This window comes from Helicoverpa zea, chromosome 1 (genome assembly GCF_022581195.2).
Source record: "Helicoverpa zea isolate HzStark_Cry1AcR chromosome 1, ilHelZeax1.1, whole genome shotgun sequence".
NCBI lineage: Eukaryota > Metazoa > Arthropoda > Insecta > Lepidoptera > Noctuidae > Helicoverpa > Helicoverpa zea.
This window is the reverse complement of record NC_061452.1, coordinates 10,700,037-10,726,301: the sequence shown is the minus strand read 5'-3', so window position 1 is coordinate 10,726,301 and position 26,265 is coordinate 10,700,037. Positions and strand designations below refer to the sequence as shown.

General features: G+C 39.1%; 1 protein-coding gene across 6 annotated transcripts in view; it reads left to right on the top strand.

The window, feature by feature from the left end:
• The window catches only part of LOC124645930 (ubiquitin-protein ligase E3C), a 48,639-nt gene that overhangs the window by 813 nt on the left and 21,561 nt on the right, over nucleotides 1–26,265 (top strand). For 2 of the 6 annotated variants that reach the window (XM_047185946.1, XM_047186140.1), the window contains exons 3-21: nucleotides 79–282; nucleotides 4,871–4,990; nucleotides 5,389–5,515; nucleotides 9,885–10,038; nucleotides 10,401–10,624; nucleotides 10,820–11,201; nucleotides 11,493–11,761; nucleotides 12,096–12,322; nucleotides 13,079–13,277; nucleotides 16,557–16,671; nucleotides 16,751–16,869; nucleotides 17,164–17,275; nucleotides 17,438–17,570; nucleotides 21,328–21,540; nucleotides 21,849–21,943; nucleotides 22,388–22,548; nucleotides 22,975–23,105; nucleotides 23,683–23,855; nucleotides 25,511–26,145. In XM_047185946.1, the coding sequence (XP_047041902.1) occupies nucleotides 79–282; nucleotides 4,871–4,990; nucleotides 5,389–5,515; nucleotides 9,885–10,038; nucleotides 10,401–10,624; nucleotides 10,820–11,201; nucleotides 11,493–11,761; nucleotides 12,096–12,322; nucleotides 13,079–13,277; nucleotides 16,557–16,671; nucleotides 16,751–16,869; nucleotides 17,164–17,275; nucleotides 17,438–17,570; nucleotides 21,328–21,540; nucleotides 21,849–21,943; nucleotides 22,388–22,548; nucleotides 22,975–23,105; nucleotides 23,683–23,850 (3,153 nt within the window). In that variant the 3' untranslated portion in view covers nucleotides 23,851–23,855; nucleotides 25,511–26,145. Of the gene's footprint in view, nucleotides 1–78; nucleotides 283–4,870; nucleotides 4,991–5,388; nucleotides 5,516–9,884; nucleotides 10,039–10,400; nucleotides 10,625–10,819; nucleotides 11,202–11,492; nucleotides 11,762–12,095; nucleotides 12,323–13,078; nucleotides 13,278–16,556; nucleotides 16,672–16,750; nucleotides 16,870–17,163; nucleotides 17,276–17,437; nucleotides 17,571–21,327; nucleotides 21,541–21,848; nucleotides 21,944–22,387; nucleotides 22,549–22,974; nucleotides 23,106–23,682; nucleotides 24,187–25,152; nucleotides 26,146–26,265 lie in introns of those variants that run through there. The other 4 variants (XM_047186219.1, XM_047186294.1, XR_006986303.1 and 1 more) reach the window with 3 other exon arrangements.

Below are 26,265 nucleotides of genomic sequence, written 5' to 3'. Positions count from 1 at the left end.
ATAATAGAGCAGCTTTTCCTCACATTGTTTCTGATTATTGGAACTAGAGTATTAACGTTTATGTTATGTTTTTTACAGGAACACAGAAAACGCTTGAACAGTACAGTTAAAATCCAAGCTTATGTGAGAAGTTACTTGACCAGAAAGCATTGTAAACAGACTGAGAGGGACCAGTTTGATAGCATATTCCCAAGAGTCAACCCAGATGATCAACAGATGCTGTGTGCTCTGGTTGCTAAGATACTGTTCTTTTATGATGACCAACAGGATTATTCTAGACTGGTATGATTCATTTTAAGAATGTTAAAATAAAACAAGAGAATAATAGTTAAAGGAATCTACGGGCTATCAAATATTTTTCCAATATATCAAATATTTACTTTAATTTCCAAGTGTATCCACATAGTTTTGAATCATGAGCAATTTAAATATTCTTGAACAATAATTAAGAAATCTGTTAATGCAATGTGTACATAAGTTATATAATAAACCTCCCATCATACCATACATAATTATATACATACATTAAGGTACACTATATGTAGTACAAAGTTTTGCTTCATGAAAGTGACAGCATCTTCCACTTATATTTGCAAATGTTTGAGTGAGTAAATAATGTTGTAAGTAGAGTTGTAAAGTGACCGTCACGTTATATGTGACCGATTAATCTGACCGAGCATATTGGACATTTATCCAATTTGACCGGTCACTTATTGTCATTTATTGTCAGCAACGTCAGAATCGTTTTTTTTGTTTAAAAATAGAATTTATTAGAAATAAACGTTTTTTCTTTCTTCATTTTATAAAACTACGGAAGTTTTAGAATCATCGAAGGTAACCAAATGTCATTCATCGATCTTTAAGATAAGATTTCGCGCGGCGGGAGATGTCGTGCGGTGTTCCGCAGGGGTCGGTTCTGGGCCGCTCTTGTGGAACATCGGCTACGACTAGGTGCTGCGCGCCGACCTCCCTAGCGGCGTCAGCGTGGTCTGCTACTCTGACGACACGTTGGTTCTGGCACAAGGGAGGTCGCACCAGGAGGCGGCCGAGATAATGACGCGCGGGGTTGCGACGATCATCGAGAGGATCTAGCTGCTGCGGCCTGGAGGTGACCTTGCACAAATCCGAGGCCATGTGCTTTCATGGGCTTCGGAACGCGCCACCTTCAGGCTCCCAAGTCACGGTGGGGGGGGGGGGTTCCCATCGGCGTCGAGAGGGCGATGAAGTACCTAGGACTCGTCCTCGACAGCCGGTGGAACTTCGTTGAGCATTTCCGACGTTTGGGCCCCAAACTGGAGAAGGCAGGTGCTGCCTTCAAACGGCTCCTACCCAATCTGGGAGGCCCAAACGCCCCCTGCCGTAAACTCTACGCGGGGGTCATGCGGTCCATGGCCCTTTACGGGGCCCCGGTATGGGCACGTCCGGTACGGCCGCGTGCTGTACACTACCTGAACGTGCCCCAAAAGGTGATAGCCATTAGGCTAATCCGGGGGTACCGTACGATCTCCCGCGAAGCAGCTGGCCTACTTGCTGGACTGCCACCGTGGGATCTGGAGGCGAGAGTCTTCTTGCGCCTGTACGACTGGCGCGAGGAGACACTGCGCCGGGGGGAAACTCCGCTGCCGCGGCAAGTTGTCGCGCAGCGGGCGGAGCTCCGGCGCGATCTCATGGTGGCCTGGAGGGAGCGACTGTCGCAACCCAGTGCAGGGCACGCCACCATCGTGGCGGTAAATCCCCTCTTTGAGGAGTGGCTCGGGAGGAGTCATGGCGCCCTCACGTACCGCATGACGCAGGTCCTCACCGGACACGGTTGTTTCGGGAGGTACCTGTACCGAATCGGTCGTGAGGAGGCGCCCGGGTGTCACCACTGTGCGGACAGCCCCGAGGACACGGTGGACCACACAGTCCAGGTGTGCCCCGCATGGGAAGGGCACCGCTGGGTCCTCGTCGAGGCTTTAGGCGGTGGCGACCTCTCGCGTCCGGCCCTGATCCAGGCCATGTCCGGGGCGAGAGGGAATGGGATGCCGTCGCCTCCTTCTGCGAAGCAATCATGCTCGAGAAGGAGGAGGCGGAACGCCAGAGAGTTCGCACCTCTCATCCCAGCCGCCGTGCTGGACCAGGTAGACACCATGGGCGCCGGGTGTCGCGAGATGACTCCCGGCCACCGTAGGTGTGGGTCTGTGGGCGGTGAGTTCCGGTGGCTCATCGTCCCTCTGTCTACTTAGACGACAGACCCGTGTCGACACGCGCTCCTCAAAGAGATGTCAGCAACCCCAGAGGGGCCCAGTTGGGCCAAGGCCTGCCGGGGCTGCGGGTTGTTCGAAAGAGTTACCGCGGCTCTGGTACATAAAAGGCCTACGACGGAACACGACGGTTTTTAGTCAGTAAGAGTCTGACACTCCCTCACCGCTGCTAACCCACAGCGGGAGGGGTCATTTGATGATTTTTAACGACGATAAAAAAAAAAGATTTCGCCGACACTCTATGATTAATGATTTGTCAGTATACATCAATTAAAATAAATACGTACTTGAGAGTCTATCTTTTTAAAAGGTTATCTATGTGTGGTGGCCTTATCGTAGACTTGACCACTTCATGAAATGACTCGACCATTTCATGAAATGGTCCCGTTTCATGAAATGTTTCACTGTTTATTGGCCACATCATGATGTGACTTGGGCAAATCAATGATGAGAAATCGTTTCTCGATATGTGCAACTAAAAGCTCGGCTTCTTCATGAAATTATCAAAATTAATTGATCACATCGTAAAATAGTTATGTAAATTGCCCCTAGGGGTGCTGCCAGCGCTTTATTTACGTTTGAAGATGGCGGCCGTTGACTGCATTGAAAATTCTCGCAGCGAAAAATTGAATAATTCGTTTGAGGAAGAAAGTGACAAAAGAGTGTACGACGAAAATAATAATAATATTAAATAATTCTACGTTGGTGAATTATAACAACGTTTTTAATTATAAGGTTATAAAACAAATCAAGAACAGTAGGGTGACCACGCCAAAGACGTCCATGGACTATTACTGGCTGTCAAAATATGACGTTATGGAAACTGCAGATGAGGAATATCTTATATTTAATAAAAAATGCGTCGACGATCCTACTATGCGTATAATTCCGATGGAGAAGTATTTTGAAATATTAAAGGAAGTTCATAAAACTGTTGGATAAGGTGGACGACTAAAAATGATTCAATACATTAAAAATAGGTTTATATCCCAAAGAAACCCATTGAGCTATTTATTGACTATTATTGTGTTATTAATAATAATATATATGACAGGAACATACTTTTCTGTTTAATTTGCTTACTCCAAACCCCATGGAATTATTTACCAGCGATGTAACCCTTATAACTTCTTGCGAGTAGTAGCGAGTGTAACATCCACCAGATACAAGAACCCACCGCTCTCAGAACGCATCCCAAACGAGCCAGCTGAGCGCAGACCTAGGTAAGGTGGGGAAACTCGTCTACCCCTATAGTCTGCAACATAGTATGCAACAATAATGTCCTCTTAGCCAATTATCGGCTACGGCGGCTGTTCTCATGTAAGGAGATTAGCCAACTGCGCGAGACATATTATAGTGCACAAGAATTTGCGAGGTGACACACAGACACAGCTGCACTCACTATTCCTTCACTTCCATAGCCCGATGGGACGGCAATCCAACACGATCGGAGAGAGATCAGGCGCAGGACCGACATTTACGTGCTCTCCGATGCACAAATACCAACTTCCAAGCTGCGGGCTGTTTCGTGAAAGTCTCTAAAACCCACAAAGCGATTTCGGCTCGACCCGGGAATCAAGACCTCGTGCTCGACAGCTGCGCTTGCGACAGCTAGACCAACGAGGCAGTGAACCTACAGGTTACGTCATTTAAGATTAAGTGTGTTCTATTTTAAGATTCCTAAAATGTTACTAAAGTTCCTATTTTATTTAAATTATTATGTATATCGGACTTAAAGGACAGGAACAAGTTCTTACTCTTTATATTTGCAATCGAAGTTATGAAAAAAACCTAAGTGTTTTTGCCTCCTGACAATTTTGAGCTGTGAAAAATTTCACAACTACCAGATTTTATGAAATTAAACTCCAATGGGTCGAATTACCTATGCTACGCGAGTTTCCCCCTTACCCAAAATATTGTGGATTTATATTAAATATTTTATGGATACCCTATTATACCATACGGCCAGACGTGGATGACAAAATCGAGAAATGTTGACGATTTAACGATCTGGTCAAATTAACATGAACATTTCATGAAACGCAACCATTTCATGAAATGCTCAAGCTTTTCATGAAGTGGTCAATTCTACGATATGGCTACGACATATGCACTATGTTGGTTTAGAAAGGCAATTATAGGTATTATTTCACATTCATAATGTTTTTAATTTGCTTGAGACGAAAATAATAATTGTACCAAGTAAAAAATACTTATTTAATATATCTGACCAGTCTGACAATAAATGTCCAATGTGACCGGTCATTTAATATTAATTGACGGTCACTTATCGTATGTGACCGTCAGTTTACAACACTAGTTGTAAGCTGTTATCAGTTAGAGCCAAACAATATTATCATTTGTTTTATCTAAAAAAAAATCATTATACAACAATATACAATAACCAGATGTATTACTTTTAAAGGATATAAAATTACAATACTTTGTTGTTTAATTAAAACATTTCCCTGTAATTTTTATTTATTAAAGCTTAATGAAAATACAATTCACAGAAAAAAAACTAAATAATTGTATTTCACACTTAAACATTTCTTAAACTTGGTTACAAAGAAAATACTGTGTAGCACTGTTCAGTATTCTAAAGTTAATATAATTTTTGATTCCAGGTTGCAATTTCACAACTGCTTCTGAAACAATGGAAGAAAGTGTATCAAATATTTGGTGCCTGTGTTCAAATCCGAAGAGTGTTGGCCTTACATCTTCGTTTGTTAAGAGATAATAGTGAGGTAAGTGCATCAAAATTGTTTAGATTAGGATCTCCTTCTTCTTAGCGTTGGTCCCGTCTTGTGACGGGCTCCGCTTTTCGTATCGTCTTCGAATATTATACTTAAATTTATTATTTAAAAGAGCTTTCAAACTAGCGAAACGGCTGCTCGGGTTTTCCGAGCGACAAATTCAACAATTGAAAACTACCGGTTCCAGTTATGACCCCGGCGTTAGACCATGTACGTGCGACAGGTTTGTACGCCGCGCAGAGGCCAATTTTAGCGTAAGCCAACCGCACGAACCAAGCATTACCGTACGGAATATCCGCTGGTGTGAAATTGTTCTATCATCAAATCTCTATCTATCAAATATCTAGTTTCAAATCAGGTACGAAGCTTTCACTGATATTTATTTACAGGTACCATTGGCAGTACCTCTCCGAATGTTCGAAGTGTTCACGTCTACGAACACTGCTGAGGCTTCCATCAACTGTGATGAAGCCCTCAGTATTGTGGGCAGCACTTTCTTATATCTCGTTAAAAGAGGTAAACAATAAATCAATAAATACTTGTGTTTTTTGATAATGTTGGATATGGGTGCAGGTGAGACAAAGAAAACACATGTATCCTGAACGACTGTTATATTTCGAATGTAAGAACGTACGATTAAAGTGAACATTGAATGATTGAATGTTTGACGAATGATTGAAGTAGGTATGCTTTATATAATCTTGGATATTTGTAAAGGAGGTATTATACGTACATCGTGCGTATATTCCAACAGCCCCCCTCAAATGTACAAGCATTTTATACAATCATAAGTCAAAAATCGTTTACCCAAACTTGGCTGCAAAACAGCACCTTTTGAACGTCAGGAATTTATAAAAGACAGTCCCCAAACCGCCCACCTTTCACCACTTCCTATGTGTTTTTACTGGGAAGAAGAAGTGGCGCAACAAACTCCCCAGCAACACATGTCTGTCTGTAGGTTAGAAGAACCTTAAACATTGTTTGATATATAAAGTATACAATACAATTTGTACATTGCAGTATAGGACAATATGCAATATTTACATACACTTTATACAGTCATAAATAGTACCTGCTGCATATCAAATTACAATAACTTTGATCAACAGCTTAGATTATAAACATAATAGCATTCTAAATAAAATCATTGAACTGAAATTATTCAAAAATTTACATTAAGTTTAACTTAATTCTAAAAACTTTGCATCATAAGTCAAAGTCAAAACATTTACTTCATTTAGACCATAACAAGCACTTATGAAAGTCAAAAACATAAATAAGTTTGATTCTAGTTGCTCATTCCAACAGTAGCTTCCTATGGAGAAGAACAGGCAAGTAACTCCATGGTTACTTTTTTTTTTTTTTTAAATACATAGTATGGTATTACAGTTTATATGTATTGATACATACAAGAACAGCATGCGAAGGTCATGTAGAATCACAAACAAAAACATATGAGAATTAAATTACCATTAAAATGCTTCATGCTTCAAATTTTCATGTTTCACGAAAATGCATGAGTCAAATACCATTTATAAGAATAATTATTAAACATGATATGAATCTTTTAATGTACTTTGTAACTTATCTTGTAATAAGTATAAACATTCACATATTTTACATTAATTAATACTTTTATATGTACATATTTTGTCACCAGACAAATAGTCAAAGGAAAAATACAATTTTACTAGCTGGTAAAATTTTAATTTGGTTATTAATTAGATATTGTTATGTCCTATGGAGCAGGACCACCACATTCCTAAGCATTTTTATCTTGAACTTAATGTTCTAACTTATAATATGCTTTCTTAAAAAGTGTGGCTTTTTTATATATGAGTTTTAAACCTCATGTCATTCAGTTCCAGACTGTTGCCTGGTTGACTGGTATTTTGTTATTACATTTACTTATTTATTTACATATACAACCTTACATCTACCCTTACAGGACGTGCCTAATGCGGCAGATGGGTTCTTATTAATTCTAAACTAAACTAAAAACACATAAATAATACATCACATCACATCACACAAATCAACACATAAAAACTTAACTAAATTCGTCACAATATCGTTTGTGATTTGTAGGATTATTAGCGATGCTAATACAACTGTTATTAACTTCATATATCATCATTGTCTGTTTTATCAGAATAGAACTATGTTATAATGATTTTATCCAAATAGCTTCTCTTATAGCTTCAAATAAGCATATATTCAGCTTCTGTTGAGGAACCGGCGACTATTTTGTTTCCGTGTATTCCACGAAATTGTACAATTATCAAACACTTTAAATATGTGATCTGTTGTACTTATGCGGTCAATAACGTCGCCTCAACCAATCAGAATCTGCATACCCTGCTATCAGTTGTTTGTAATCACATTTCACATAGGTCAGCTTTAATTTAAGAGTTCCTTTTATGTATCTCAAAAGATGTTTTAACCACTTCCATAACTTCATTAATTTTACTTTGATACTGACTTATAATACCTATAGCAGCACAAATATTTGGTCATGTACTAAGCATTGCATGCGCATTGCGTACATAAGGCACTTCCATATAGATATCTTCCTTGAGAATGCCTTTCTAAACGGCGGTTTTTACATCCATAAGATGGGCATGTAAATCAAACTGATTTGCAAGAGTTAAAATAAATTGGAAAGATTATATTTGAGCTACTGGAGTCAACGTTTCGTTATAATCTTGTAAGCATTGTTGTGTGACACCACGAGCTACTAATCGGGCTTTATACCATGTAGGTTTACCCAACTCGTTATTTTTAATTGTACATACCCAATTTGAGCATTTTATGTTAAAATTTTTAGGTCTTGCTATGAGAGTCCAAGTATTATTTCTATGATTAGACTCTATTTCACTTTTTGTGGTTTTCAACATATGTATACTAGAATCATCCCCACTAAAAATGTCACAATAGGTGCATGGTAGTGATTGAACAGTTGTGAGCGATAAGCAAAAATGGGTCATCAATCCTTTTATAATCTATTGGGGTACTTTGAGAATTATTTGTATTACGTCTCAGTTTGCTAGATGAAGGTCCAGCTTCTGAGCAATTATCAGGGGAATGATTATGTTTGTGTTTGTTGCCTATTAACTTTGCCGATTTATCGTCGTTATCGTGCTTGTTAATTTAGGCGGGAATTTGAACAGGTATTATATAAATACAACTCATCAAATCATCATCATCATTGGCCACAGAGCATCTTGGACAGATGATTGTGGCAGTGCTTGTCTACGCGGTTATTAGTGCCGCAAGCACTTTCTTTCATCAAATCAACATCCCTCGCAATAGGGAATTGGTTATTTTCTGTATTAGGTAAATAGTTTGTAACCATTTTGGTCGTAACCAACTAATATGGCTTTAAATGACTTTTCGTCAAATTTCGAGGCTTTAGTTTTATCATGAACATGTTGAACCGAATCATCATCATTATTTTAAATGTCTTGAATGACTTATTTTCGGTTTCGTATTTTCGGTATTGATTGTGTCATGTTTCGTATGGTGTTTTATTGTTAAATATGTATGTGTGTACGGTGTGAATATAAAACGTCATCAATTGATCCTTGAATTTATGTTGTTACCTCGATTTACCCTTTACCAAACTCCAGGATTGAAACTCCTTTCCTAGCAACACCGATCTTCAATGGTGTGGATAATTCGACGTACGAGGTTAAAACCTTTTTACATTGTCAATCTTTTAATTTTTTTTTTTTCAATATGATATATGTCATCATGATCTGTCACACCAGAATCTAAAAGAAAATAAACAGTATTATTTTCTACATAATTAGCAGACAATTTACATTATGAAATCATAAAAATGAAACCGTCCTGGTCATTGTTGCAGTATTCAATGTTATTGGCAGACTTTTGAAGTTCACCCATTGATTATTTTGCTGCAGTCCCTTTAAGTAACGGCAGTCCTTTTTGAAATTATTCCGACGTCCGCAATGATCACAATACATTTTTTTTTTGATGTTATATGCATTGAATTTCCGGGTTGATAATTATTTTTATTCTTCTTCTTTCGTGTCGATGACATGTCTTATAGTGAGACTACACTTTGTCAGCCCAATATGCCGCCACAGCGAGAGCACTAATTATTTTTATTTTGAGTGTGGGTCTCATGTGGGTCTCATTATTATTATACAATTCATGATCGAGTCGTAGTCTAGTAGTAGGCGTAGTCTTCACAGAAACCATATTGAGTTGCTCATCACCTAGCAACGCAGAAATAACACCGTCATAAGATGTGATATTTTGTTCATTGTTAATGCAATTTTAATTTACACTCTTTCACTGAATTTAAAAATTTTGTTGTATTACTTTTAACTACAGAAAACGGCCTGGGCCCATAACCTGTTGGATATGGGTGCAGGTGAGACAAAGAAAACACATGTATCCTGAACGACTGTTATATTTCGAATGTAAGAACGTACGATTAAAGTGAACATTGAATGATTGAATGTTTGACGAATGATTGAAGTAGGTATGCTTTATATAATCTTGGATATTTGTAAAGGAGGTATTATACGTACATCGTGCGTATATTCCAACAGATAACAATGCTAATATAACAGGCTCAGTTATTTCTCATTTAGTTTGAAGTAGTCAGGCCAGCTTTTTCTTTTATAAACAATAGTCAAATACTTAGGCTCAGAGCAAACAGATTTTCTAGTGTTTTATAAAAATCGGCCCCTTTCCTGCGTTTCTAGTCGTCCGCGCTGAGCCTTAAGCTAGCTATAGAGATGTACCGTCTCGTATATAGATCTGTTATTACTAATTTTTGGGTCCATGTGATATTTGCGTACTGGAAAATCCTCATTTGTTTCATTTATTAAGTAAAGTTTGTTTTAATTCTCAGGTTATTTCCAAGATCTGTGTAAACTAATGTGTGACAAGACGCCGCCGCTGTATGGGCCTTCGCCCAACCCGCCGACACCTCTCAGTGGAGCCCTGCTAGATCTCATACAACGACCTCTCACTCTTATATCGCGTATCAATATACCACATTATGAGTAAGTTTTGTTACATAAATGTTATTTAGTTAATTTTATTTCCAGTATTCAGGTCAGAGAATATGATAATTTCAACTAAGCGGTTTCAGATTATTATGTACTTAATACGCACGTATACGCTCGTCCCGTAAGCGTGTGCCTATGTTGCGCAAAAATTTAAGACGCATGCCTATGCCAAAAAAAATGGCGTAGGTATGCTAAAATGGACTTATACACGCGCGATTGTATGTAATCTCCGTTAATCAAGTGAGTCGTAAATAATAGTCGTGCTATTTACATGAAATAAACCATTTTACCGTCTTATTTTTGACCGACTTCCCAAAAAGGAAGATTTTCTCAATTGTTGTTTTATTTTTTTCTAGTGACAGCATAATGACAGCGTTCGCATCAGCCTTCCTCTGCAACCCGTACCCGGAGCCGGTAGAGATGTACATAATCCCGGCGCTAGCACACGACCCCAGCAAGAAGTTCCCCTTCCTCTCGCTAGTGCAGGCGCTGAGGGATGATGCCAAGTTTACCAGTAGAGTGCTTAGTAATGATTCGTGGTTGCTACACTCCGTGCTGGCGTTGGAACCTCCGGATTTCGGTGAGATTCATCACACATTTATTTGTCCGTTAAAATAACAGCCTTTAATAACTTCAAAAAGTGATTATGACAGAAACCGAACATTATGATTCGCGACAGTTTTTGTCGCTAGGTGGTACCGTGTGTATGCCAAACGCGCGGTAAAATCTGCTAGTGTGACAGTGCTCTTAATCGTTATTCTTTTATTTGTTACAGTAAACGTAGTACGCAACATGGACAATTCAAGACTGCCGAACAATCCTATTGTTTTAGACTACTTTAAAATTATTGCTAAGTTAACTGTAAATGTTTGTAATAAGCAAATTACCTACGAGTATGAAGACTCCTTGTATAGCCAGGAGACGGTGGCTGATAAAGATGACGATAGTGACAGTGAGAACGAACCCAATCCTACGTCTGTTAGAGAACAAATGTTGCTGACGAGATGTATAGAGCTTCTGAATGAACCGGAACGTTGTGTGATGACCACGTGCTCGCAGATTACCGAAGCTGACTTGAGTGAAGACTTCCTGGATTGTGTGTCGGAAATATGCCATAATTTGTTGCTGAGCCATAGGATGGCGTTGCATAAGTATAGGTATGTTTCGCTTTTCTTTTATCTAAAAAACGATTACATTATTTTGTTTTTTTTTTCATTAACCGACCCTTAAATGAAAGCAATAATTATTAAGCAGCAATTTATTGACTATACCCGTTGTGAAAGTGGGAGGTAGTGTCACATTTCTGGTAATTGAAACTTATCCTTTCAGTAATGTTTCCAATCAATCCCACAGCCATTTACTTAAATGCCATTTGCCACAAAACTCAACATTTTATGAACAGCCTTACTGCCTTACCAATATTTTACCTATTTACTATGTGTTCCCAGATTACTATACACTTTAGCGTTCAAGCCGATGTTCCTCCGCGGTCTCTGGCTGTGGGTATCGTCAATGTCGCACCTGTCGTCGTTCGGCGGCCCCGCCACGCCGCTGCTGTCGGCGCTGTCGCGCGGGCTGGGCGCCGACGCGCATGCGCTCAACGTGCACCGACTGTTGGCGCCGCTAGCTGTCTTCTGTGCCTTGTTCTCACTGCTGATTGGAACGCTCCACGATACGGAGTTCTGTAGAGACCCTGATGATGAGAAGAAGCTTAGTTGTAAGTATTTTTGTGTTTTAGTTTTACTATATTTAAAACGAAGTATTTTTTTTTTTGGTATTTTTAATACAGATTTTAAGATATAGTACCGAACACTGTAATGTAAATGTGGCCCAGTGTAAAAAGTAAATTATCAATCACGACGGTACTGAAATATATAGGTTCTTCTTTTGCGGTGAAATTACATGCAAATAGTTAACCCTGAGTGATACATTATTTATTTATTCACATTATTTTTAATGAAATATTATATACTGCTTCTTTTTAAATAATTATTATATACTGCCTCTCTTTAAGTATTATAGACAGCCTGATTTTTTTTTCCTTTCCACAGTAGGCTTGCCACAACCCATAACGCCCGCCGGTCGAGTCCATGCGTTCGAGTTCGGTGAACTAGGTTCATTATGCCGTACTCTCCGTACCGTATGCCTAGGCCTGGTCGAGCTGGCCTACCCGGAGTCCAGGCCGGCGGTCGCGGGCCACTATAGAGACGCAGTTCATGCCGACCATATACAGATATCAGGGAATAATCAGACTCCGGCGTGGTCGCATCTTTTTAAGGTAAGAAATACCCATTAGTAAAAGCTTTTTTTAATTCTTACCTACTATTTGATACCGTTTTCAATTCGTTATGCTCTAAAACCATTTTTTTAAGAGTAAAGTTTGCAAAGTACCTGACTAAATTAGGTCTTTTCGTTCATTCACTCTTCATTTGGTGTTAAGGTTGTGATAATTTTAGCTTAGACGAACTATAGGCCGGCCTTGCACTTGTAAGTTTTACTCACCCAAGTGACTTACCTAACTTACGATATACAGATGTAAACCCCTTCGCAAGTCACTAATAGCAATTTCTTAGAACATTTTATAACTTACGAGAGTTACTTACGTAATTTTTACGGACGCAACTTACATGTGAAGCTCGGGTATAAGTCAATGAATATTGATCAATTGATCACCTTTTTAGAAACCCATCCCAATTTTAGGGTGCGTCTACATGGTGCAAGTAGCTTGCGCATGTTCAGGCACGTGTGCAGGTTACATGAATTTTAAAAACGTACGGATCGAGCGACTCGCGTATGTACCAAAAAAGCAAAATACCTACCCGCGTGCTCCTCTTGCGTGCGCGCGGATTACTTTCGCATTTTAACTTGCTCCAGCTAAATGCAAGGGGTTAAGCAATACAAGGGGTTAAGGGTGCGTCTACACGGTGTAGACGCACCCTTAACCCCTTGTATGCCGGTGTGCGGATACAATTGATTTTCTATTGTTCTCTAATCAGCAGCATGCAGGCGGTTAATGTAATAAGTTGTTGTCCAGGTATGCACATCGCTCCTCCGCGCGCTATACGCTCGCGACGGGCGGCTGCAGTTCGTGGGCGCGGGCGCGTGGCCGGCGGCGGGCGCCGTGCCCGAGGGCGGCGCCGCCGTGCTGCTGGTGGCGGGCGAGCGGGCCCGCCACAACACGCGGCATCTACGCCGACCGCCCAACCTTACTGCCGCGCTGGCGCTCTCACATGGTGGGTACATGTATGCACATCGCTCCTCCGCGCTGCTGGTGGCGGGCGAGCGGGCCCGCCACAACACGCGGCATCTACGCCGACCGCCCAACCTTACTGCCGCGCTGGCGCTCTCACATGGTGGGTACATGTATGCACATCGCTCCTCCGCGCTGCTGGTGGCGGGCGAGCGGGCCCGCCACAACACGCGGCATCTACGCCGACCGCCCAACCTTACTGCCGCGCTGGCGCTCTCACATGGTGGGTACATGTATGCACATCGCTCCTCCGCGCTGCTGGTGGCGGGCGAGCGGGCCCGCCACAACACGCGGCATCTACGCCGACCGCCCAACCTTACTGCCGCGCTGGCGCTCTCACATGGTGGGTACATGTATGCACATCGCTCCTCCGCGCTGCTGGTGGCGGGCGAGCGGGCCCGCCACAACACGCGGCATCTACGCCGACCGCCCAACCTTACTGCCGCGCTGGCGCTCTCACATGGTGGGTACATGTATGCACATCGCTCCTCCGCGCGCTATACGTTCGCGACGGGCGACTGCAGACAAAAGAGCAGACTTTTAGAAGACTTTCACAAAGTAGCCCGGAGCCGTCGGATTGCCGTCCCATCGGGCTTTGAGAGTGAAGGATTAGTGAGTGCACTTGTGTCTGCGCAAATGCTTGTGTAATATAATATGTCCTGCGCAATTGGCTAATCTCCTTACATGAGAACAGCCACCATAGCCGATAATCGGCTAGGAGGACATTATCATCACTACAAAGGAGGAAAGATTTTCTTATATTTCCATAAAATAAAGTGTGAAAGAAAAGCAGAAAGAATGAAAGCAGTACTGCAATGATGTCCTCCTAGCACTACACACATGTATGCACTAGTACTGCAATATTAATGCAAAAATTTTAACTTTTAAAATTACGTTTATAAGTTCAGTCTAACAGGTTAAATTTTAATACCATTAAAGTTACCATAGTATTACTAAAAAGTACGTAAATAATATGTTATTTGCATTATTATCAGGTTAGTCAGAAAGTCAAACTTGAATGTGGAAACCCAAATGATATGTACAGTCAGCACCAAAAGTCGATGAACAGAATCAACATGACAAAACACCTGATCACAATAAAATGTCATAAGTTATAGTCGCAACTAGGAAACAAAATAGACTGTACACCAGAAATTTACAAAAGTCGTTAAACACGAATATTTCAAAAGTATCTGTGCACTAGTATTCCTAAAGTCGCTGTACACCATCAATCCAAATGTCGCTGAACATGACTGTATCAAAAGTCACTGAACAGCTGTAAATACAAAATTAGGTTAACAAAGTATATTTTTAATGTTGCCGTGTGTTAATATACTTTTGACGCTTATGCTGTTCAGCTACTTTTGAGACAATGCTTGCTTGACCTTAATAATGTATGTTAACACGTTAGTATCTATTTCAGTACTTATTTACAAAGCAATTATATTTTTAACCGACTTCCCAAAAAGGAGGAGGTTCTCAATTCGTCGGGATCTTTTTTTTTATTTTTTATGTATGTTCACCGATTACTCGGAGACGCCTGGACCAATTTGTTTTCTTTTTTTTATTGATAGGGTTTACCTCCCTGGTGGTCCCATAATCACACGGTCAGGATCTGATGATGGAAACCCTGAGAAATCGAGGGCAACTTTCGAAAATTGTAGGCATACGTAGGGTAAAAACTTGACACTAAGGCGTATGTCTCATAACACTATGACATGGTGAAGGTTTGAAGCTTATCTGATGATGGATATCAGAGAAGGTCGAAGGAACTCGACAACTGAATGTGTAAACTGCCTCGTGTTTGGGCTTATGTTATTTGTATTGATGAAACCTTTGCAACAGTGAAGGTTTGGAGCTGACCTGATGATGGAGACTAGAGAAGGTCGAGGGAACTCGACAACTGAATACGTAAACTACCTTGTGTTTGGGCTTATATTATTCGTATTGATGAGAATTTTCCACTTATGCGGATAGTGACAATTATGCTTATCACTGAAAGCAAAAAACAAAAAAACTTTTTACAAAAAATAAAACTGACTCCCAAAAACACTGTAAAGCAAAAAAAAACTATTCTTAGGTGCGTCAGCCTCGAAGTCGGTGGCGAAATAAACTTAGTTACATCAATTAGCCACTGTCTTCTAGGCCGATGCACCTAAGAATAGTTTTTTTTTGCTTTACAGTGTTTTTATTGTCAGTAATCATACTAATCTATAATATGAAATACCATAAACATAACTCTTTTAATTAACATAACGGTTTTAGAAATAACTTCTTAGCTTTCGGATGAAAAAACATTTCATTCTACTGAAAATGGTCGTATGTCGCTCTGGCGCATAAATAATACTCGATATGCAGAACGTAATATAATCGATAACCGTGCAAGTGGCAGAATATCTGTTGGGTTTTGGGGGTGGATGTGCTCTGGTGGCCCTGGAGAGGCTGGAGAACTAATCGAGATAGGAGACTTCTGTGACGTTCATGCTCCGTAATATGCACATTATACGGTATTATTGTGATATTTATCGATTGATGTATCTCAAAAATAGAAATAAACAACTATGCACTTACACAACGTTTCAATTACTTCAGACTACGACAATCATACGCTAGACTAAGATTATCACAAGTCATGTGAATAGAAATAATAAATTAATAATTAAAGGAAGGTAGGTTTTGTAAGATTCGCGCAAAGTAAATTACTAGTACCGTCACAATAATCGCTTCGTAGATCATTAGAGTTATGTTTGTGTTATTTCATATTATAGATTAGTAAGATTACTAACAATAAAATATAATTGCTTTGTAAATAAGTATTGAAATAGATACTAACGTGTTAACATACATTATTAAGGTCAAGCAAGAATTGTCCCAAAAGTAGCTGAATAACATAAGCGTCAAAAGTATATTAACACACGGCAACATTAAAAATATACTTTGTTAACCTAATTTTGTATTTACAGCTGTTCAGTGACTTTTGATACAGTCATGTTCAGCGACATTTGGATTGATGGTGTACAGCGACTTTAGGAATACTAGTGCACAGATACTTTTAAAATACTCGTGTTTAACGACTTTTGTAAATTTCTGGTGTACAGTCTATTTTGTTTCCTAGTTGCGACTATAACTTATGGCATTTTATTGTGAACAGGTGTTTTGTCATGTTGATTCTGTTCATCGACTTTTGGTGCTGACTGTACATAATCAAAGGAAGTTTAACTGTCACGTTAGTTATTGATTTATGCTCTTTTCTATTTTCTAGATGAGGGACCACCCTTAACAATCAAGGAACTTAGAACAGTCACTATACTTAGAGAAATTCCATTCGTCGTGCCTTTTTCAACGCGTGTACTTATATTCCAAGGTCTTTTAGCCAGGTATGAGTGTATTTTTTATTCGTATTAAACACATTTAACCCCTATCTAGATGAGATTTTTACTTTGTTTTTTTTTTCAGAGAAAAACATGACCATTGGTACGAAATGTCGAACTTCAACGAGGGGCCTTCAATAAACATTAGTGTTCGACGGACGCATTTATATGAAGATGCATTTGACAAACTTAGTCCAGATAACGGTAAGAAAACTCACATACCGCATTTATTCCAATTTTATCTAATGTAAGACTCAGGGTACCCAAACGTCCGGAATTTTTTGGTCGAATTCGTAGCAATACTCCAGTTCATCAAATCTTAGGACTTTTATTAGGAATTTTGTGTTTTTGATCCGAGAACCATATTATTATTAGAACTATGTACTATGTACTTTCATACGAAAATGTACTTTATATCGGGCAATATTTAAAGTATTATTTAGTATTCTCCTTCCCTCCTTCCTCTTCTGATCTAAGAATGATATGTTTTCCTTACAGAACCTGATTTAAAACTGAAACTAAGAGTACAACTAATAAATCAAGCGGGCGCAGAGGAAGCGGGTGTTGACGGCGGTGGACTATTCAGAGAGTTTCTTTCTGAACTACTCAAGTAAGATATTTATCTATATGAAAATTATTTTTTAGTTCTCAGTAATAATGATGTCGAAATCAAAAGTTCATTATTATGTAATTTTAAAAGACGATGCAATGAAATCGGTTTGCATTCAATTTCTAAAGGTTAAAAAAGCTAAATTGCATTTTCCGCTTCCAGATCAGCGTTTGACCCGAACAGAGGCTTATTCCGGTTGACCATAGACAACATGTTGTACCCGAATCCCGCCGTACATTTGCTGTACGACGACTTCCCCATGCATTATTACTTTGTAGGCAGGATGTTGGGCAAGGTAACGTATCTCAATTATTATAGTTAGTTATATCTTTGATACATGGTCAGATCCAGCCCCAGAAAAAGGTCGTGGGCACAACAATTCTATTAAAAATCACATACCTATTATATTAAGTACAGGATTATGAAAGAGATTCATAGGTGTAGTACATACTTACATACATAGTTGAGTAAATAACCAAGTTCATAATGGGGGTATATAAGGGCAGTACATAAGGATAATACACAGGGGATTATATCTGGAGAACATTAGGTAAGTACATAAGTGAGCACATAGGGGTAGTACCTAGGGGAGTAGTAGATAGATAGATCTGAGGGCACGGCAGTGCCCCAGCCAAGACTCGAGCAAAGCGGGCACGGCCGTACCATCTTTTCTCGAAGCGTTTCGCGGCTATTTCAGCCCCCTGTATCTTCCATGTGAACAAAGCTAGGAGTTTAGGTTTTCGATGACCAAGAGTAAGTATTAGAACAAGCTCAGTCTCAAAATTACAAGACATTTGAATAAATAGTTTACGAGTTATGAGCGATCAAAGTTACACCATTTTGTCACTGACTCACTCACTGACCGATCATCAAAAGTCTAAGGTACTTCTAGCAAACTTAGAACCTTCAAATTTGGCACCAAGATAGGTTATTAGCTACATATAAAGGGAAAATTATAAAAACCTTAAAACTTAGTAAAAAAATAGGAAACAAATTTATATTTGCGGTTTTTCAAGAACATTGTGTATGAATTTTGACTGCATTGATAACTTTGTTATTTATTTATGTACAAAATGTTACTATTTGTTTTATTGTTACGTAGTGGTATATTGTTATTATGTATTAAATATACAACATATGAATAAAAAAGCTAGGTTTAAATGAAATGAATAATGATAAAATTTTTCATATTAATGCAGTGTGATAAACACTGCATGCTCGCTCGATAGATGGCGTTGTCCTGGTTTAAATCGCGCTATGGTTTCGTTACATAGCTTAGTATAAGTAGTACTTAAAAAAAAATCAAATAATTTCATGTGATAGCGTCATCTACCTCTGAAATAAATCTCTTTTATTCTAAAAGATATTCGATTAAAAAATTCGAAAATTTCGAAATTTTTTAGGTTAAAAAAAATATTGTTTACGTGCTACTTTAGGTGTACATATTTAGTTTGTTATATATTTAGTTAGTTGCATGTAAGTTAATTTAATTTGTTATATACTTAGAGAAGAAAGAGACCTACAAAAAATAAATTAGATCCCACCAAAAACATTAAATGTAAAAAAAAGCCAATCCTCTACGCAATTCCTCCACCGTAAAAAGTTTTGAGATCGCATAGAAGCCAAGTCCTGTTCTACTTTATTTGTAATAATAAATCAATATTTTGTGACTATATCAATAGTTTTGTTCACATTACAATAATACTGTCTTGGCCATGAGCACAAGTTAAAAGTCGCTCCTTGTAATAATGTGTAAATACCATTGAATTGATAAATTCTATGTGGACATGATTTTACGATTGGACTGATTGGAATTTGAGATCACCATGGACTAAACATGCGCCATAGTACATGTGCAGTTCATTGATGTTGGATGATACTGACTGTCGGTCATTTAGTAACAATTGAATGAACTAAAAGTATTTAATTCTGTGATATTAAACTTCATGTTTGACTTTCACCTCTCCAAGATATGCTGTATTATATTTGTAGTTTATTGTGCTCATGGCCAAGTCAATATTATTGTAAAGTGAACGAAACTATTGATATAGTCACAAAATATTGATTTATTATTACAAATAAAGTAGAACAGGACTTGGCTTCTATGCGATCTCAAAACTTTTTACGGTGGAGGAATTGCGTAGAGGATTGGCTTTTTTTTATGGTACGTTCACACGCGCGCGTTCAAATCGACATTCAACGGGCACAGTCACGTTCACGAGCGTCTAAACGGTACGCCCGAGCCCGTGAACGCGCCCGTGCCCGTGAATGCCGCGAACCGGGCGAGTGTCGGTTTTTTGGCAAAGTTCAAAGGATGAATGTGCGGGCGCCCGGCGACTGTTTACACGCGCGCGGGCAGTCAGTCTCTCCTGCGCTTTCGTGACGATTAAACGTTCTAAGAAAGTCGCTACGATCGGAGATTACAACATGGCGGAATTGTTAACGTCGTTAATCATTTTGATTCTTTTTCCAATAAAAATAAGTTAAGCCAAAGGCTATGACAGCAACAACACCGAGATCCTCGCTGCTCGCCATTCTTGCACTGACTGACACGACGGCGCGCGTGTGAACAGCTTGAATGTCCGCCTGCCCGCGACGGGCTGCACGCCGCGCAGCCCGCCAGGCAGCCCGCCGGGCTGCGCGGCGCGCGTGTGAACGTAGCATTACATTTAATGTTTTTGGTGGGATGTTCTTTATTAGGTACACCAATTTTACATTTTTGATCTTAAACTAGTTAAAGTAGGTGACATAATAGGCGGTCTTATCGCTAAGAGCGATCTCTTCCAGACAACCTTAGGATGGATTGAGACGAGAAGGAAAAGATAAGGATATGACATAAGGCAAAGTGTACACTCGTTCCTGCAACTTGTTGTAGTAATCCATAAGGGAATAGATATGGATGATTACATATACATAGGTGTCTTCTATTACGGAAAGCTCGTAAAGCTTAGCGTAAAGCTAAAAAGCGTATAAACGAAAAGCAGCTGCATTATATACAGTGGCGGATTAACCCTATAAGCACAACAAGCACGTGCTTGGGGCCCCTGTTCTCCAGGGGCCTCCATCCTCTGCTGGCGTTTCATTTTATACCTACATTTTATCGAGATTCATCCACAATATATCCGAAATCACAAGGCGCGAGCAGTTCGGGAGTGACCCTTCATACACCCCCGCCTCTAAACTTGATTGGTCGCAGTGCTGTAGATTGTTGTACGATCGCAGTGATTTTTTTTTTCAATTGTGCAGTTGTTATACAATTTTTTTTCGGCTTCTACTCATCGTTGGGCAAAGAATTAATAGGCAACGATAGCGTTCCGAAGTCGCTATCGTACAGTCGTTGGGAAGCTCACGCTGTAACTACGAGTGCAATATAACAAACATATCCGAAAATTTTGGATGCTTTAGATCAGTGGTCCTGGTGGTGGTGGGCTGGTGGTGCCTGGAGGCATTCCAAGTGGTCCGCGGACCACCGGTTAAGTCCGCGGACGTTGTTATCGATCTTACGTTATCCATCTTACTTGTCCAACAGAAAGAAATGAAGGTTTGAAATGTAGCCCTTTTACGAAATTTTAGTTCTGAGTCTTAAAACATAATCAAGATTTCCCGCTCGCTTCGCTCGCGTTTTCAAAAACTATATGTCCTCGTTTTTACATTTGTCAACAAATTAAAAGTTAAGTACGTTTGGGCTACATTGTACGTAATTTTGGTTCTGAGTTTATAATAAAAATAATTAAAATTTCGCGCTCGCTTCGCTCGCGTATTCAGAAACTATGTGCCTTCGTTTTTGCATTTGTCAACAAACAAAAAATTAAGTACGTTTGGGATAAATTTTACCTCCGTACGAGTCCGAAAAAAATTTCGCGCTCGCTTCGCTCGCGCATTTGAAACTACATGTGCATCACTCTCGCTTTGCTCGGTCAATTTCTTCAACCTTCTATTTCCATTTAAGTAATAGGGGGTCTACACAGGCTCTGTGCTTAGGGCCTCGGATACTCTTAATCCGCCACTGATTATATACTTCAGTTTGTCTATATTATCAAGTGTTTCCCCAGGCGATGTACGAGAACCTGCTAGTAGAACTCCCCCTAGCGGAGTTCTTCCTGGGCAAGCTGTGCGGCTGCGGCGAGGCGGACGTGCACGCGCTGGCGTCGCTGGACCCCGCGCTGCACCGCGGCCTGCTGCTGCTGCGGGCTCACTCCCGCCGGGACGTGCCCGAGCTGGGGCTCGACTTCACTGTGCTCACTGATGAGCTGGGGGAGCAGAGGGTAGGCTCATATACAGCAAATTTTTATTTATTTTAGGTTGTCAAAAGGTCATTTGTAGTGTCAAGTAGTGCATGTCTAAGAAATAGAAGGAATGGTTTTTTTTTTAAGAAATACAAGTTGTCTATGATGTGTAGTGTACCATGATTTTGGTTTTGGTTTGTATGAAATTAAATTGGACAAGTTGCTGTGATTCTTTGCTTCCTGAGGGCTATACATATTTATCGAGCGGACAATGTCTATAGTCCTCTTCAATATAAGATATAAAAAAGGATAAAACAATACATTATAACATGTGTTTTTGTTTTCAGATAGAAGAATTAAAACCTGGTGGTGCAAACATTCCTGTGACAGCTGAAAATAGGATAGAATACATTCATCTAGTCGCCGATTATAAGTTAAATAAGTAAGTTAACTTTCATTACTTTCGATGTCCAAAGAATATTCAATAAAAATAACTGAATTTTAGTCTCATTCATTGCTCAAATTTAAATTATGTTAGATTTTACTGCGGATTTCAATACCCTATCCTACCGATGTTATAATAGTGAATGGTACTTGACAAATTATAAGGAGCTAATGTAAACATTCTAATTCTTATCGAAAATCAACGGATAAAATAGCTTATAGAAATCCACCATAAGGCTGCCTGACAAGGATTGCACAAAATCTCCGCTCCTCAATCCTATTGGTTAACATTTCTCAGTTTCTCCACTCTGCAGCCTAGCTCCACTCCGGTGGACAGGCAGCCTTAGGTTTGGTGTTTAAATTAGCATATTGAACAATAATTCTATTTTTTTATTTTGTAAATTTTTGGTGTCATATTTTTATATATTTTTTTATTATCCAGACAAATAAGGTCCCAGTGCAACGCGTTCAAGCGAGGCCTAGTGTCCGTGGTCTCCGCGGAGTGGCTGCGCATGTTCTCGTGCAGAGAGCTGCAGCTGCTCATCTCTGGCGCCGAAGTGCCCATAGACATCGAGGATCTCAAGAGATATACACAGTATGCAGGTTAGTTTCTACGTCAATACTTCAATATTAGAAGAAAAAAAGCTCAGAGACTACATACTTGAAAAATGTTTACACTGTTGCCTCGGGTCACATTTTGCAAGTGTGTGTAATATATTCTTTTTTGTAGGCCCAGGCCGCTTAGCGGTAGGCCAGGCCAGCGGCCAGGTAGCGGTCAGCTAATTATTAATTGTTTATGCTTCGTTAGAAAAAGCAGTTGCAATACATAGTCCTGTTACGCAAATAATCATTTTGCAAACTGCATATTCGCATATTTGTGCGAATATCCAGAAAAAATAAGATGTATTTATTCTTTCTGGATACATATACATCGATTTGCACTTTTGCTAAGCTGCTCAAATTATCTAGAAAGAAACTAGAACATCCATTACACATTCATTAACATTATCTACATATTCCACGACACAGGAGGTTTCTCAGCGCAGCATCCAACGGTACAATGCTTCTGGCGCGTGCTGGCGACGTTCACGGACGACCAGCGCCGGCAGCTGCTCAAGTTCGTCACCAGCTGTTCCAGACCACCACTGCTTGGCTTTAAGGTAATTGAGATAGTATAAACCAACTATAAAAAGAGGTTCTTAATTATTTTTATGAGAAGCCTATTTTTTTATTTATACCATGATGGCTGGCAAGGAAAGCTGACCTTGCAATTCCCTGTCAAATGTTGAATCGAGCTTATGACTCAAACTTTTTAATAGACTGTTCGTTTTTATTTATATTGTAGTGATAAAGTTGGTGAATTGATCTCTACTAATTATGAACCAACACAAGGCACGAGTAAAACACTCGTCAAATAATTTTTTTACTCTTTAGAGAGACTAGTAGACTATGAAGTTCTCTAATGACTGTAACAGTCAAACTGTATAAAAGCACTCTTGCGCATATGCATTCAAAAGGCTGTTTGCCGAACGACAAAGTTATTTTACGAGAGGTGTGGTGTTTTTTCTACATGAAGTTACTGTTGTAGTGTTTGACTATGAAGTTACTGGACGCCACCTTTTGAGCGACAAAGTAGTATAAGAGTATATTCGTTTAAATCACTGTTATCTTAGCACTAGTGACCAAGCTGTCTTTTAAGCCCCCTTTTCCAATCAAATAACGTTTCTTGTATCCCAGGACCTGCAACCCCCGTTCTGCATCCAATCAGCGGGTGCATCAGACCGTCTTCCGTCATCGTCTACCTGCATGAACCTGCTGAAGCTGCCGGAGTTCCACACGGAGGAGCAGCTCACTGAGAAGTTGTTGTACGCCATACAGGCCGGCGCGGGCTTCGAACTTAGCTAGAGTGAGTACCATCATCTTCTCATCTTCCGAGCCTTTACCCAACTATGTTGGGGTCGGCTTCCAGTCTAACCGGATGTGCTGTGCACCAGTGTTTTACAAGGAGCCACTGTCCTATCCCCCCTCAACCCAGTTACCCGGACAACCAAATACCCCTTGGTTAGACAGGTTTAGCTAGAGTGCTTATATTTTTTTCTTATATTTTATTGCTATACACCGTGAGTTGAAAGTTAAATTTAATTGACGCCAAACATATTAAAACGAATCTAAACTTTTTTTTTTCAATCAAAATATAGAATGATGGGGGCGTGTCATAGTACAATTATTGTAAAGGTCTCTATACTTCGGCCGTTCAGAGAATGCGTTCCTGACACCTATCAGTTAGTCACGACTAGTGATGGGCACAACATAACACTGAGTTCGTTACCGTTCCTTCAAAATGAACCGCCGCATTATTTTAAGATTATTTTCGTTTTAAATTGGCGGAATCATTTGTTTTATATTTTAGTTATTTAAGTGGAAACCAAAAAAAGGTAATATTCATATAATAAAATTGTTTTATTTATTCTTTGTTACAAGTACATTGAATTGAATGTGCGAACAGAATATTAATTAGACTCTTTATTGCTTGAGGAGGTGGTGTCTTCATCATCATCTTCGCCTACATGTATAATTATATTATTATCAATAACAGAATCAATCCTGATATCTCGGTCTAACAAAAGCCGGATAATCAAATAAAAACAGATCGAAAACACTTGAAAAACGTGGTCTATGCGCACGAAACGACAACGGACGACTGTTTTAGCGTCACAAAATGGCGGCCCATAACGCCATTTGGGGTTACCATTTTTAATCTAAGTATAAAAATGCGGTTTGGTCATAGTTTTATTTTTATATTTCATAAAAGTTATAATTAAGTCTTATAGTCCATTATTTTCCAATTCTTAAAAAGAAAATCAAAACGTATTATTTTATATTATAACTGTATAAGAACAGATTACGATACTTGCCTGTTATTTTTAGCACAGCACTACAAAATATAAACCGCTGACATAACCTTGTAATAGCGCAGTATAGATTTAGAAAAATATTGTTTACCAAGTTATTTGACACTCAGTTTGGCACAAAATTATAACATTCATTGATTATTGATATAATAATGTTGTTTTAATGCTCCTCAATTGTTAAAACGGTAAACAACCAGCAAAAATATTTTTATCGTAACTGCAACGCCATTGCAAAGTTACGTCGTCAGTTCAATCGCGACGTGTCAGGAACGCATTCTCTGAATGGCCGAACTATAGTAAGAATGGTTCACTACACCTATTTAGTATTTAAATATGTACCGCGTAATTTGGTCACATTTATGCTACATGTCAAAGCGTAAACACATCTTTTTTTAAACTTGTAACGCATGGATATTGAAATTGAATACAGGTTCATAGATTTGTAATGTAATATTTTGTTCTCTTACAAACTTTTCTTATTCTCCTATAAACGTGAGTCAAGACTTAGGCTGGTTTATTTCCCAACGCAATGAGTTGTTGTTTAGTGAGTACTTCCGTTCATTATTTACGTTTTTGTGCAATATGATCTACTTAATTCCTTTAAAATTCTAATTGTATACTGAGTGTGAAACTAATTTCAATTTTGTTTCCAGGTACAATCACAAATACCACGTATTTAGATAGTTGTCTACTAAATATTTGGAGGTTTATTGTTAGTTTTATTTTCCCACTGTAGTAGTTCACTAACCACTAACAAATCGCATTTCTTGTGATAATAGAATATCCGAATATATTTGAGAACTATTGCGATGTGGTTGTGTTTCTGTAAATAATCGTTACCGTTAGTTATTTTCTCGTGTTCTCTGTTTAAGAAACATATCTTGTGTATTTCTAATGTACTCATCTTTTATTCACATTAAATTAAATTATTTATTTATAACAATTACTCACTTCTTCTAAATTGGTATTATATTTCTAATTTATGGAGCATAGGGTGTGTTGAGGTTCAATAGATAAAAATGTTAGTGCAATGTTGTTACATGTAAATAATAAAAATTGTGTCGAATTTATACACTAGCTGTTCTAGATTAGGTACCTGGGATTGTGTAAAAGAGTAATAATATTTTTATTTTATTGAATTTTGTAAATGTCCAAATACATGTGATGGAGTGTTGTGCTTCCATCGGTCGTTGTGATGTGTGCCCGGTCTTGTACAAACTATTCAGTCGTGTCAAATTTGGGACTTTATATTTTAGTACCTATTGAATAAAGTTATCTGAATCTTGTACTATCGTTTTTTTAATCGACCTTATTGTCGTACAGCCCGATTCGTATCACCTGTGTAGACAAACGAAAGTGAGAGGCGGATGGTTATCGGACTAGAATAGACATACGGTACAGATGTGTC